General features: G+C 38.0%; 2 protein-coding genes across 6 annotated transcripts; both read left to right on the forward strand.

Moving 5' to 3' along the window:
* Window positions 1–536: 536 nt before the first annotated feature.
* On the forward strand, window positions 537–4750 carry LOC114759158 (EKC/KEOPS complex subunit bud32). 3 transcript variants are annotated; one of them, XM_028948256.1, is made up of 7 exons: window positions 537–627; window positions 1394–1494; window positions 1790–1903; window positions 2010–2288; window positions 2386–2499; window positions 3624–3696; window positions 4388–4750. In XM_028948256.1, exons 2-7 carry the CDS (start codon window positions 1432–1434, stop codon window positions 4498–4500), a joined length of 756 nt encoding a protein of 251 aa, XP_028804089.1. In that variant the 5' UTR covers window positions 537–627; window positions 1394–1431; the 3' UTR covers window positions 4501–4750. The 3 variants fall into 3 exon arrangements, with proteins under 3 accessions (XP_028804089.1, XP_028804091.1, XP_028804090.1); XM_028948258.1 differs by lacking the exon at window positions 4388–4750 and adding an exon at window positions 3781–4122; XM_028948257.1 differs by lacking the exon at window positions 537–627 and having other exon boundaries at window positions 1240–1494.
* A 4193-nt stretch (window positions 4751–8943) lies between these two features.
* LOC114759194 (type I inositol polyphosphate 5-phosphatase 4) lies at window positions 8944–13681 on the forward strand. Of its 3 annotated transcripts, XM_028948310.1 has the most exons (13): window positions 8944–9146; window positions 9288–9736; window positions 9817–9904; window positions 10216–10284; window positions 10488–10575; window positions 10687–10791; window positions 10883–11501; window positions 11579–11772; window positions 11878–11986; window positions 12094–12242; window positions 12441–12735; window positions 12982–13055; window positions 13230–13681. In XM_028948310.1, exons 2-11 carry the CDS (start codon window positions 9707–9709, stop codon window positions 12661–12663), a joined length of 1674 nt encoding a protein of 557 aa, XP_028804143.1. In that variant the 5' UTR covers window positions 8944–9146; window positions 9288–9706; the 3' UTR covers window positions 12664–12735; window positions 12982–13055; window positions 13230–13681. The 3 variants fall into 3 exon arrangements, with proteins under 3 accessions (XP_028804143.1, XP_028804142.1, XP_028804144.1); XM_028948309.1 differs by having other exon boundaries at window positions 8944–9736; XM_028948311.1 differs by lacking the exon at window positions 12982–13055 and having other exon boundaries at window positions 8944–9736.
* Window positions 13682–14744: the final 1063 nt, after the last annotated feature.

The raw sequence follows: 14744 nt of genomic DNA on the forward strand, positions 1-14744 counted from the left end.
TCGCTATGCTTTTGTTGGAATTACTGGATTATGCAATGGAAATTACTGAGCTGTTGTTGGAGAAAGGATGTCAAAACACTAAACTTTATGGAATGCGGAAAAAAATCGTTGGCAGTGTTCACAACGAAAAGAGATACCAAAGCTTCGAAATTTACCCCATTTCCGACCTTCAATAGCTGCCGGCTGTGTTCCCTTTTTTCCCGCGTCCATGGAACCCCGTCAGTGAAGGGCTGAAGAAGGTCCTATTGAGCTGCAGGGGTTGTTATATATTTTTAGGGAGAATTAAGTCTCAAATAAAAAATAATAATTATAAAAAATTTTAAAATTATGATTTTCTGAAACTTATCTTTACATATTATTATTAGGATTTCTTAATAATTATTTTTTTAAAGACCTTATTGAAATTCTTTCATATTTTTACTCCATTCAAAGGATTTAATGGTTGGGATTGAAAATGTTTAACGGCCACGATTCATTGTAATCTCATGAATGATCTTGGCTTCGTATAACCGTCTGATTAGTCGGATGGCTGATATAATGTGTTAGCCTCCCTCTTGCTTCCTTTGGTGTGAGTTTGGACTCTGGAGTCTCAACCTGCCCTCGAAAACGGCCAATCTTGCCGCCACGGTAAGTCTCCTCCGTGTTTGTCTAGGCCTCCTTCTTTCTTCTTTCGTTTCATCGACGATGGTGACCGGAGTTCTCATTTCTCTCTCTCTCTCTCTCTCTCTCTCTTGCCATGGGAGTTCTCATTTCTCTCTTTCAAGTTTATTTTTTCTTTTCTAATTGTGGCGGACCCTAAAAGTTTCTCTTAATGATATTATCGTCTCAAAATCATGAAGTGAATACATAATTAATTGGATATAGGCAGCTCGTTTGTTCTTTCTTTGCAGTTATGTACGTTTCTCAGTGTCTATTTTTATGTTCGGTCGAAGCTGTGTAATTGGTTTAATTTTGTTTAATAGTTATAAGCTTTTGTGAATTTGAAACATTGAGCTTATATCTTTTGATGGTGTCAAGTTCTAAGCTGGACTGTCTTTTTTTTTTTTTTTTACAAAAAAAAAAATCGGTTTTATCTTACTTGTCATAAAGTTTAACTGGTGCTTATTTCAAAGTTTAATACATGACATCCTGCCTTAAATGGTTTCTTCTTTCAAGCTGATTAATTTCCCCATGTATTTTTTGTTCTGCCTAGCTGATTATTATTATTATTTTTTTTTTTGGGCCAACGCCCAGCTGATTAATTAGTCTCAGTTTATCTATCGCCAAATGACAAGAAGTTCAACCCTTGTTGAGGCCTGCATGTCTCTGTGAACGTTATTACTCTATCTGATGATCAGGCCCTCCTAACTTTCCATTGGGCGATCATTTTCCCTCTGGCACATAATTGTTGCAGAAACTTAACTTGAAGACACTTCCTAGAGATCTTTCTTTATGGAGATTGAAGCGGACATAAGAAGTGGCTCTCTCATTCTGCTGAAGCAAGGAGCTGAAGCCGTAAGTGCGATCACAGGAATTTTTAGGAGCTAGCTAAGAGTCAACCGTGTTTATTCACATGGCTTTTTTTTACATTTTTAAAACCTGAATAAGCTGAATTTTGAATTACAGTGATCAATCTCTTTTTTCCTTGGGTACACAAATAGTAGTTGGCACTTTCTTATAACTTCCTTGTCAAGTCATTTTGTTGATTAATCCACGTTGAACTTTCCTTGTGTTTTTGTTTTGCTATGTTGGTTACCTTTGACTTGCATAATTTGTAAATCCTTTTGCTGATTTTGGTGTTCCTTGATAGAGGGTTTTTGAGTCTGATTTTGTGGGAAGGAGATCAGTTGTCAAAGAGCGCTTCTCAAAGAAGTACAGGCATCCAATTTTGGATTCTAAACTTACTCTAAAGCGATTAAATGCGGTGAGATTCATAATGAAGTTCATTTTTTTTTTCCTGGTTAAATTCTTTTTTTAGCAATATTTTTTTCATTGCAAGGGGTATTATCTTCGAACTATTGTCGGAGCAGGAGGCCAGGTGCACGACCAAAGCAAGACGGCTTGGGGTTTGTACGCCGGTGCTGTATGCTGTGGATCCTGTGTCACACACATTAACGTTTGAATTTATTGAGGGACCTTCAGTGAAAGATGTATTTCTTGAATTTGGGTTACATGGTGTCAATGAAAAGCAGTTGGATGATATTGCATCCCAAATTGGCGATGCAATTGGAAAAATACATGATGGTGGCCTAATTCATGGTGATTTGACCACCTCTAATATGCTGCTGAAGAATGGCACCAATCAGTTGGTAGTTCGCTTTCTATTCATATCTTCTAAAGGCTCGTGCCTTCGTTACAACTAAGTTATGTGATATATGAGAATCTGGTCAATTGCAATTTTTACAGGTCCTCATTGACTTTGGTTTGAGCTTCATTTCAACCCTACCAGAAGATAAAGCTGTTGATTTGTATGTTTTGGAAAGAGCCCTTCTTTCAATGCACTCTTCATGTGGGAATGTGGTACGCCAATTTTGCCTTTTACCCTTAATACTGGTTTATGTGCTATAGTTATGGAGGAATGCAGAGAGGAGTTTGTATTTGTACTTTATTAGAATGCCAGTTGGAGTGTGCTCCATAGGATCTTTATTCCTTTTCATTCGCTTGCCTTATGTTGTATGGACTGATACTTGGGCTGTATTGTGTTTAGAACAAAATGATCTGTATGACGTGTTTCCAGGCTAACTCTTTTGTCATAAGTACTGAGAATGCAGAAAAGCAAAATGTTAGCGAAATAATTTTGTTCTGGCTGTCTAGTTTTCCCCTACGTTCATAATTGACATCGTTGCTTTATGTCTTTCACGTCATTTTTTGTCAATGAATCTGGATAGAGACTGTCAGAAGGTAGACACAATAATTGTGCTATCGCTGTCTTTTCAGGATTCCAAAGATTGTAAATAGACTTGAAATAACCGATAGAGTCTTGAGGTTAATAAGATTGGAGGTCAGAGGACAAAATGTAGGGACTTTTGATCATATTGACTTGCTGAAATTTACAGGCAGCAGCAAATAATAGGATTTCAGATGGCAAGGTTTAAGGTTTTATGAGGTTAACAAGAATGAAAGTCAGAGGATAAAATGGAGGGGCCTTTAGATAATATTGACTTGTTGAAATTTCCAGTCAACAGCAAATAATAAGATTTAAGATTGCATGGATTAAGGTTGTATGAGGACAAAAGAAAAGGTAGAAATTGGTGGTTTGGAGATGGGTATGATAATGCTAAAAGAATGTGTTAGAAGAGGGACATCAACAGTACTGAAGGAATGGTGCCTAAAAAGGGGGGAGAATGAAAAGAAATTTAACTTGCGAGATCTAACTTCAAAATCTCTCATATAGTCATATCTTAAGATTTCAACTTTAATTTTTGCCCATCTATATTTGAAAATATGGGCAAAAGAAAAACTAACAAATCATGCCTCCGGCTTCCACAGAGGCTGAGACTTGCCCAACAAGTTCATGCCGATTGGATAAAAATTATTCTGATGGAGCAAACAACATAATTCTGCTATGATTCAGTTTCCACTTGAATAGATGTTATGAACTAATGATTAACTGCTCATTATAATGTTATAATCTCTCTGCATAGATGGACCGGATACTTGCAGCATATCGCAAATCGTCAAAGCAATGGTCATCCACATTAAACAAGCTGGCGCAAGGTGAGACTTCCCCTCTTATCTGTTTGGAGTTAAGACTGTCTATAAGATGTGGCACTCAATTCATGTGTTTTTCACAATTTGTAGTGCGACAAAGAGGACGAAAGAGGACCATGGTCGGATGATTCTTGATCGATTTTCTTTTCCTCGGAGGTGAAAAGAGAGATTTAGTTAGCTAATGAATATTATAAATATAATTTATAATTCCCCTTCTATTTATTTGCATACATGCAGTGCGCAGTATGCACAAGTATACTATTAGTTTGAGCTTCTGATTCCCCTGTACTCCGACATGTATCACCATGTCAAAATTATTTGAAGTTGTACGAGACTATGCCTCTATTCTATTTCTAAGGCTACGCACAATGTTTGGTTGGGTGGGCCATGGGAAGCGTTATAATCGTTGGTGTCAATATCAATATATATAAATAAAATATACAAGTCTGGTTGTTCTTTGGGGAGGTGATAACTAGGTTCGACTAAGGAAACTTAACGACGAATTTCTTTAAATTATGAAAAATTAATTTATAAAATTCGAAGAAGTCCTAGAGAATGACGGTCATCCGGTAAGAAAAGCACATATTAACATTAGTCCTCAGATTTTCCTTGGGCTTTTTTCGGTTAGTGATAAAATTTACTATGCGTAGGTTAAAAAAACAAATTGCTTGGGCAGTAATACTTTCACTTGTTGCAGAGGGAATATCACGTCATGAAGGACCTTTTATTTCGTACGCCAACCGGAGGACAGAAATCACCATGCTTCATGCTGCCAAGCTTGACACGATTGGGTCTGGTTTGATTCTATAATGGATATTGTTTTAGGATGTGTTGGCTAATATGATTGGTCTTGCTCAGTGTTATGTTTTGGGAATCCAAAATTTTACTCCTTCTCTCTGTCCATAAGATCTAACGACGCGTCACGCATTTATATTTCGATGCTCGTTTAAGTGTGTGTATAGTTCGTCCTTGCTTGCTTGTTATTCTTGGATGTTGCATTTCATTATTAAGATTGTTGACAATATTTATGAGAATTCCATGGCGTGGTTATGTGCTGCAACTGCCAGGAAAGAGATATAAGGTCCAAAGTAACATGACATTCTGTAGTGCCTTTAATAATTTACCAATCTGCTTCCCTGCTCAGAAAGAGACAGCGTGATGTTCATTTGAATGGATGGAAAGCCAGGGACTGTCGTTGGGTCCAGCAATATTGACATCTGAAAATGGAAAGAAGTGGCCATCCTGAAACCTGGTTTTTCAAATGATTCCTTGTGAAGAGGGCAAAGGGGGGGAGAAAAAAAACTCCCTGACCTTGACTAATTACCTGCAAATAGCTTCTGAAATTGAACTTTGGCTAACCGTATGGCGCTTTGCCCTGTTCTTTCTTTTCCACAGGTTATCGGAGTAATAAGCCTTGTTTTGTGAATTTACTACAAGTGGGGAAGAAATCACGTGGTCTATATACAATACAATAGGCAGATTTAATTTACCTTCAAGTGACATAACTGGGAAGTAAACACGGGAAAATAATAGACGGTGACAAGGTGCTTTGCATGCCCAGCTCCAACCAAAAATGAGGAAAGCAACTCAAGCACAGCTGCTTGGGTAAAAAGTGAAAAAAACACAGCTTGTCTTTTTTTTTTTTTTTTTACCCCGTCGTGAAAAACTTCACATCAAATATACAAGGCTTCTGCTTTTGCTCTCCCACGCAGTCAAGTCCTCTTCTTACACAAACAGTTGTTCATTCTGTAACTTGAATTGCCAACATCCGTCTAGTATGCTCCGTTTGTCGTTAACGTTAAACTAGCTACTGTCCAAAATCAAGATATCCATCTCCTCTTAGCATTTTCCGATGCCTTCATTCCCTGTTTTCTTTTCTCAGTTGGTCCAGTTTTCGCATTCATATTCCAATGTTCACCCATTCTTCTATTCCAATATTATTGTGCGCTCTTAGCTCTACTGCATGTTTGTATCACAACCTTAGGCCGATAAATTTCTTATAACTATGATTATACCCGTCGCTAACATAGATTATTGGTTACTCGGATCTGACATGTTGGTCCAAGAGCGTGATTTGGGTAGTGCAGAAATACGTACATGTTTTTCCTGGGTCAAATACATACGTATGTGCAATTAGAAATTAGAAAGAAAGGAAAGGAGAGGAACAAATGCAGCGTCTACATCAGTATCTACATCACCAGGTACGATTGTGGAAGAGGGCCAGAGGGAGGCCTGCATAATTTGGCAGATTGGACGGAAGAGGAGAGAAGAAAAGAAATGAAAAAGGGTCAGAGTTGAGAGATTAACGGTTAAGAAAAGGGCGCGGCTTCATTCAAAGGTGGAAAGAGCAGAGCCACTCAGAAAGAAAATCAAATTGCAACCAAGCCAAGGTACAATTAAAGATCCATCCTTTGACTGGTTCGTTTCTCTCTATCTAGACCCTTTCTCACGTATTTCCATGTAAGTTTATTTCAGATTTTTCATTTTTTATTTTTGTATTTTTCCTTTATAATTGAACAAAAAAGCCGCTTGTTCGTGCATGCAGAGCTAGGTCTGGTTGTAAGTATAACAACACTTAAAAAAAAAAAAAAAAAAGGGCATCTAACGGCAAATTATAAGACTCATTCCTATGTTTTGGCCAATCAATCGTTCCCGTTCTAGAGTCAAACTTCCCTCACACGGTTGGATTTTTTTAATATTTTTTAAAAACCATTAAAATTCATTTTCATCAACTTTATTAAATCCATATTTCAAGCGATCGTATTTTAAATGGGATTTCATCTTGAAATCATACAAAAAAAAAAACAAATAAAGTATTTTTTTTAAAATTATACTCAACCCAATTGTGTATCGTCAGAATTTATTTTTTTATATAAAAAATAATCACAATTTATTATGAATAGTATGCAGAAATAATTCACGGAAGCGTGGCAATTATTAAATCTCTCACCCTCATGGATAGTCCAGTGAACATGTGGCAACCCCTCCAAATCATATAAAGAGTATATGAGTATTGAAAACCTGATATGACGGCCAAGGTGTCCCCATGGATGATGCATCTGAGTTTTTGTTGCTGAGAAGATTTAGAAAAAAAATGACTGTCAAATTTTAAAATGACAAATAAAAAATTTCTATAAAAATGTGTTGTTATTTACTTTTTGAATTTAGTAGTTTTTTTACAAGTATAATAACTAATACTAATTTTAAATTTTAAAATTCAACTGTTATTTTTTTTTTGAGATTTTCACTTAGAAAATGTTGGATTAATTAATTAGCCCCACTCCAACCCCACGGGACCCACTCTCTGTTTAATTTTGATACTGACCTTTCTTCCTCCCATCATTGGCACTCGCATAAGGGCAATCTACAACTCTCTGATTTTCATATATATATATATATTCCCACTCAGCAATTTTGCGTTATCCAAACTTGCCCCTCACACATCTTCCAACTCATCGCCCCTGCCCCAAAGTTAAACACAGGATGGCCAAAAACAACGTCACTTGAAACACACAAGCAATTATTATTACTCATTCAATCTTTAATATAAGACTTATTTAACTAATTTGATTAGATTAAAAAGTTAGGTAAGTTAATTAATTATAAGAAATGTGACACGTTTTTTCTAAAATACCATAATCATCTTTTTTAATACCCTCTCTCCCTCTTCTACTTGATTATAATTGAGAGAATATCTATAGGGGTAATTTAGAGAAAATTAATAAATATAAAAAAAAACCTTATATTTAAAACCAAAACTAACTCAACCATCGAGTCATATACCAAGGACAGAAAGAGTATTATTTATCAAGTGTTAACATTCAAGTACAGAACATGGCCACCACTTGATTTAGTTTACAAGACATGATTCTGCGTGCTTGATTAGATAGCTATAAACCTATTAGTGTAGCTCAGAAGCCATTTATATATATAATGAACAGCTCCTTCTGCCCCTCTAATCCAATTTTCTATTCCTACGTTCCCACTGCAGGCTGACACGTACTGACCAGAGATGGTCCTTTTGCGAACAAGGAACCCTACGAACCAAATGAAGATGAAGCTGAGGCTAACATGGCTGTGGGCCAACGGCTATTGGCAAGATAATTGGAAAACCAGTCTCTTAAGTTAAGAAGTTGCCTCAATAATCAGGTGCTGTTAAACTATGATTTTCCAGAGATTTTTTGGAGATCGCCTGGGCTTAACAAGTGAGTGCAGGTTGGAACCCCTGATGGCCAAACAAGACCCCACTCGTATGTGAAGCAATAAACAAACAGTTTGTTGGACTGCACGTCCCCTGAAGTGAACTATAAATACATCAATCCATGTGCGAACCAGAGTTTGCAATTTTTTTAAAATATAAATAACTATAAGGAGCCGGTTAGCTTTTGCAAGACCAAAATTTAATAACAGAGTAATTTATTTTTTTGGTCAAAAAAACAAATTAATGTATTATTCTAAATAACAATAACTGAGGTATTGCGCTTTGTTCCTCGCAGTGTTGGCGTGTGTCGGTATGTGTATTATATATATAAATTAGTATAAACAGGGTGAAAACTTCTGAGGGTCTAAAGCAGATTAGAAAACAGAAACATCTCTGTGTCCAAATTCCAAATGGTGACTGGGAATTAAGGGTGGAGTAATTTGCCGCTGGTCTTTCAAATGTGAAACATTCCCTTTTATAACCGTCTAGGCAAGGCTTATAATAAGATACGATAATCAGCCAGTCGTAATCAAAGCTATGATAGGCTTTTGACACCCATTAAAAAAAATCAATAAATAAACGACCTTTCTCGTGCGCATCAAGCAGACACGGTCAAACATAGGAGATGCTGAAAAGAAAGAGAATTTAGAGATTCTTTGGTCTTCCAAAACTGCTTTTCCAATCCCGCAACGCCGAGCTGAAGATCGGTTAACCTTGATTACACTGGCCGTTTCTTCCAAATTGGATTGAAACCTAACTTGCTGACCCCTGTCGAAGTTAGAGAGAGAAACCGGTGAATAATGAGTTGACTGCCTTGGTCAAAAGATTAACGGAAGTTTCAGTTACCTGTACAGGGCAAGTTTAATTTTTTCTGACATTAAGAATTCATCTGTCACATGTTTCGATTTCATTCTGATTCCCATTTTAAAGCGGTGAATATTACCACTATAAGTTTAATAAATAATCTTGACCAAAATCATGAAAACAAATTAAAGGCCAATGAATTCTGGCAGAGTGAGATCGATGTCGTCTTTTATAATTGAGGCGTGAAATCTCATGAGAGGGAAGTAAACCGAGAGAGAGAAAGAGAGAAGGCCGAGAGTGTTGGGTGTGAGTGGGTGACCAATATAAGCGAGTCCCCATGCTTGTGCGGGCATTGGAGTTGGGGTAAAAAGCCTCGAGAGAGAGCGAAGCTTGCCTGCACTTTATTCCCTTCAAATTCGATACTTTGCTCTGTATCTGTACCCACAACGAGGTTTTCCTCTCTTTTATGTCTTCCGCATTGTCTTCTTCTATCCCCAGATTCTCATACTCCTTCCTCCACTCCTACTTCGACGTATCATTCCGCCCTCTCTGCTTCTTTCCTTGGAACTTACTTTGTTTTCTCTCTTCCTAGTTCCTCCATTCTCCCCATTATTAGATTGAAACGGCCCAGTGCAAGTGAAGAAGCAGTAAAAAGCCCAAGTGGGGTTCAATTTCTGACTGTGTTTGGTATCACATTGGTTTGAATGCCGAGAAACTGGGTTTTGCTCTGCTCTCACTATTGTTCTCTCTGCATTATTTAGAAAGCGTTGATTTCCTCCATTGCTGTCTTTTTCCGCTCTGGTTGGTTCCTGAGTTTCCATCTCCTCGGTTTGATCACCAAAGTTGTTATGATTTTTTCGTCCGTTTCAGTCAGAGACAAAAACAGAGCCAGGAATCCGACAGAAATTCGTTTCATCTACATCCGTGAAAACATGAAGAAGGCATTGCAGAAGGATTAGCTAGCACTGTCCTTTCTGTAATCAGAGATAGCTATATGAAGTTCTTCCAACAATGGGAGATGAGAACTTGAAGAAAAGCAAGGTTTGAGAAAATGTCACCTCTCCTTTAATTTCGCTTCTGTTTATGTCGTGTCGTTGCTGATTCTTGCGTTTTCGCTGAAGCTTTCATGGACCAAAATATTAGTCAAGAAGTGGTTCAATATCAAGAGTAAAACCGAGGACTTTCAGGCAGACGATGTCCTTTATGGAGGTGATTGGCCAATTTTCGCATGATTTTGATGTAATTAGGGCTCTGCCAATTGGAATGTTAATTCTCTTAAAACAATTGATACTTCTCCTGCCTCTATTTAATTAAGTTATCCAAGTTTTACTCTTAACCGTTGCGTTAGTTCCCTTGGTCTTTGCGCAACAAATTTTCTGGGTTCAACGAATCTGCTCGTTGTTTCACGGTTTTCACCTTCTGCCACCATTTGCCTTCGCTGTTTAATTTGATTGAGTGGGAGGGTAAATTAACGGTGGGAAGAGCACAGCTTTAATAACTTTATGATCCTGCTTTTTCAGTTGTTGATGAGGAGTGGAGGAGCGACTATCCAGAGAGCGAGGCATGCACCATCAAGAAAAGCAAAACAGGTTCAGTAGCAGACACCTTGGTATTTCTTAGGACCACACCATTCCTAAACCCCACCAAGATAAAGATAAAAAAGAATCTTAGAAGACAGCTATGTTCTAATTTATGAAACCTTCCGTTGCTGCCCCTTTTTTCCTTTTTTCCCTTAACCATTTTTGCTCACCTGTAATCTCTCTGAAATCATAATCTCAACCTTAATTCACAGAGAGATCGAGCCGGAAGCACTTGGACAGAATGCAGCGAGGTATGACCGACCATGACACAGCTCAGGTTCCAGAAGTGAATAGTTATAGGTATGCTAATTTTACGCTGTATTTTGCTCAATTACTCTCATTTTTGTTGCCAATAAAATTTAAGAACCTGCGTCTCCATCATGCGCGTGCGTGTTTTTGTTTTGGATACAGAATTTTTGTTGCTACTTGGAACGTAGCTGGAAAATCTCCTCCTACTCATCTGAACCTTGAAGATTGGCTTCACACTTCTCCACCATCCGATATCTATGTTCTTGGGTGAATTACTGATCATGCAATTTGTCATTCATTTATCCCTATATTTTATTAAAAGTTCAGTCTGATATGTTTTCCCTCGTATTGCACTCAGGTTTCAAGAAATTGTACCTCTTAATGCTGGTAACGTTTTGGGCACAGAAGACAATGGCCCTGCTAGAAAATGGTTAGCTCTTATCAGGAAGACCCTGAACAGTCTCCCTGGCACGAGTGGTGGATACCATACTCCTTCACCAGTCCCTGATCCTGTTGTAGAGTTAGATGCTGATTTTGAGGGATCAATGAGGCGGAAGGCGACCTCTTTCTTTCATCGGAGGTCCTTCCAATCCTTGAGCCGTAGCATGAGAATGGACAATGATATGTCACTACCACAAGTACGTCTTGATCGCCGCCTCAGTGTCTGTGATAGGATGATTCTTGGTCACAGGACAAGTGACTATGATCCTAATTATAGATGGAATTCCTCTGATGATGAAATTGGAGCTGGTGATTCCCCAGTTACAACACAATATTCTCCGTTGTCATATAATGGTTCTTTCTCTATGGAGGATAGAGACAGGCAGACAGGACATTCGAGATACTGTTTGGTTGCCAGCAAGCAAATGGTTGGGATATTTCTTACGGTCTGGGTGAAAAGCGATATCAGAGATGATGTTCATAACTTGAAAGTCTCTTGTGTTGGCAGAGGATTGATGGGCTATCTCGGAAATAAGGTATATTAATGCAGTCAGCACTTTTCTCTGATGTTGAACCGGTACAGGAGATAATCTCATTCTTTTGGATGTTGCAGGGTTCAATTTCCATTAGCATGTCCTTGCACCAAACAAGCTTTTGCTTCGTCTGTAGTCATTTGAGTTCTGGACAAAAGGAGGGTGATGAGCTTAGGAGAAATTCTGATGTAATGGAGATCCTCAGGAAGACAAGGTTTCCGCAGGTTCATGGTACTGGCGATGAAAACTCTCCTCAGACAATTCTTGAACATGAGTAAGCTTTTCATCTCTGTTCATGAAATCTTTGTTCAATGTTATAACATTTTCTTTTGACTTTGTAGCGTTGTAAAGGCCTAAACTTCTCGTTTAACTGGTGTAGGCGGGTTATTTGGCTGGGGGATTTAAATTATCGGATAGCCCTTTCGTACCGTGCGGCAAAAGCTCTCGTCGAGATGCGGAATTGGAAGGCTTTGTTAGAGAAAGACCAGGCATGATACTTCGATCACTTACAAGTGATTCTTACGTCAGAAAAGTTGTTCCTTTTCTCATTTTATTTCTTAAACAGTCTGACAATATGAAAAATTTTGTCTTCCAGCTGCGCATAGAAAAAAGACAAGGTCGTGTGTTTGAAGGATGGAATGAGGGGAAGATATATTTCCCTCCTACATACAAGTATTCAAATAACTCAGACAGATATGCAGGTGATGAAAGACACTCAAAACAAAAACGAAGAACTCCAGCATGGTAACGTTCTTTTTTGGAAATGAGCACCTCTATGAATAACCAAAGTAGAGAATATATATGATCTGGAAAGGAGCAAACAGTAAAAGAAGGAAAAAAAAGAAGATTGATAATGATATTGAAAGGATTGTGATGGGCCTTTATGTTGAAACTACATTATGGTTTATGTAGTTATAACTGGTCTAACTTTTGTTCATGAAGGTGTGACCGTATCTTGTGGTATGGAAGAGGTCTCCGCCAGTTATCTTATGTTCGTGGAGAGTCAAGATTCTCTGATCACAGGCCAGTTTACAGCATATTCCTGGCGGAGGTTGATTCTATAAACCGTAGCCGAACAAAAAAGAATGCTAGTTCCAGGATTGAAATCGAAGAGTTGTTGCCATATCCACATGGTTTTAGTTACGCTGAACCAAATCTCTACTGAATGCCTAGCAACTCTTTGTTCTTTGAGATCAGCCTGATGATTTCACAAAACTGAAACAGCAAAGTGATCAAGGTAATTCACCCTCAACAACGGTCAAATTAAACGAGTGGAATAAGTAGTTAGGATTATCGTTTCATAGCCAATCAGCATTTTGTGTTAGTTGACTCAATCCTCAATCTGCATAATCTCATTGATTTCGTACTTCTATAAATTTCTTGATAGTAATGCAATTGACCTTGTCTGCCCTTGATGTTAAAGTCATTTGTTGACATCTCGTGCATGTCTCATTCTTATCCTTGGGTGGTCTCCATTTTGCAGGTGGGCACTAGTGTGAGAAACGCTAGCCCCAGTTGTGATGGAGACTTACTAATACCCACAATCTACTAAACAAGGTTCACCTTTCCCTTCTTTTCATTACTCAGCCATCTATATTTCTAGACCATATCCAGGCCCCCTTTTCGCTGCTGCTTATGCATGCACTAATCAATAACCATGATTGTGAGAAAGAGGAACTTTTACTACCTGGCTATGGGAAAGTTATATTTTATTTCGTCGTGATTTTGCAGGATGTGAGCTCAAGTTGGCGGCAACACAGGGTCGAAGATTCTAGCGTTTGGCTTATGATTATTCTTTAAGAAAAAGCAGGAATAAACACATTTGAAATTATGTCAAGCATTTATCATGTTTGATCCGAGGCAGGAACATAAAAAGAATTTACAAAAGGGATGGCTACTCATTGCCGTTGTTAGAAAAAGAGATGTGCAAGTTCTGACGTATCTGAACCTTCTTTTTTCGTAGCAGTTAATGATTTCAATGGGAAGAATGAGAGCTAAGGAGTAAATGTATATATGTTAAATAAAATTCCGTTTTTTCTATTTTTCTGAATAAGATGAAAATCACAACACAAGGAAAAAGGAGGTGCGCACAAGTTATACGGCTTTATTAGCTTTTAGCAGCAAGTCATTATTTGTTGTGTGTACCAAGTTCCAAAATTAAACAAGTCTTTCTTTTCCTTTAATATTGGCATGACTTGGAGGGGCTACATCCGTAGCTTTCAACAGTCATTGGTGTCCTCCATATAAATTCTGAGGACTTTAACTTTTCTACAGCCCATGCTTTAAAGGAATAATTTGAAACTGCATCATATGGAAAAAGCTAGGCATAATAAAAGAAAGATATGATTGTTTTTGGCGAAGAAAAAGACGTGGCAAAGTGGTGGGTTTCATAGACCAATGTTGATCCTTTGGAGAGAAGAAGATATTTAATGCGGTGTCATTTAAGTTGTCAAACCTGAAAATCCGGATCATTATGGACGAGGCTGCAACTGCAAGCAAGCTAGCAACTTCCTACTCCTGTTACTACTACATGAGAGTTATGGAGCAACAACCTCAACAACCCTCTACCTTTGAATCTGTCCTCTGTATTTATGGCACAATTTTGACTTTGTAAATTTTATCTTCCGACCCAAAGTGTTCAGCACTCTCACACAGACACAGCAGTTGTCTGTTTGAGATTTATGCATGGGTCTGTTTTAATGAACGTGTGGTTCCCTTGTAACCAGCGTGTCTTCCCAGATTCTCCCTATTTTCTCCTTTCCTTTCGAGTTTAATTCCCTAGGTCATGCCTGTTCCTTGAATATAATTCAGCCAAATTCACTGGTTTGGTTCTTTTGTCCTTCGAGATCTTTTAAAAGGAAAAAAGAAGGAAGCAATCAAACCTTCATTAATCAAGGCTTTTACAGTGATACAACATCTGAACTGTATATTTTGTTTCCATGAATAAATGGTACGGTCTGTATTTGAATTAATCTGAGAGAGAAGAGAGGGGTCAAATGTTGGTGGTGTAGGCGAAGAACCAGGATGAAGGAATTCCCGAGGTGACCCAACCATACACGCAGGTGAGTACGGACTTGAAGGAGCATACTATAATTCAATTCATATCCATGTCGTATATTTCAATTCTCACTTTTTATCCAAACTCCATGGTAAAAATTAAATTCCCAAAATAGGGAGTTACAAATAAACCCAAACAAACCCTGCTCCCAATCTGATTCTCTGATACTGCCACCTTCTCTTTTTTGT

Source organism: Neltuma alba, unplaced genomic scaffold, assembly GCF_004799145.2.
Source record: "Neltuma alba isolate B1F8T4 unplaced genomic scaffold, ASM479914v2 tig00010802_pilon, whole genome shotgun sequence".
NCBI classification, from domain to species: Eukaryota; Viridiplantae; Streptophyta; class Magnoliopsida; order Fabales; family Fabaceae; genus Neltuma; species Neltuma alba.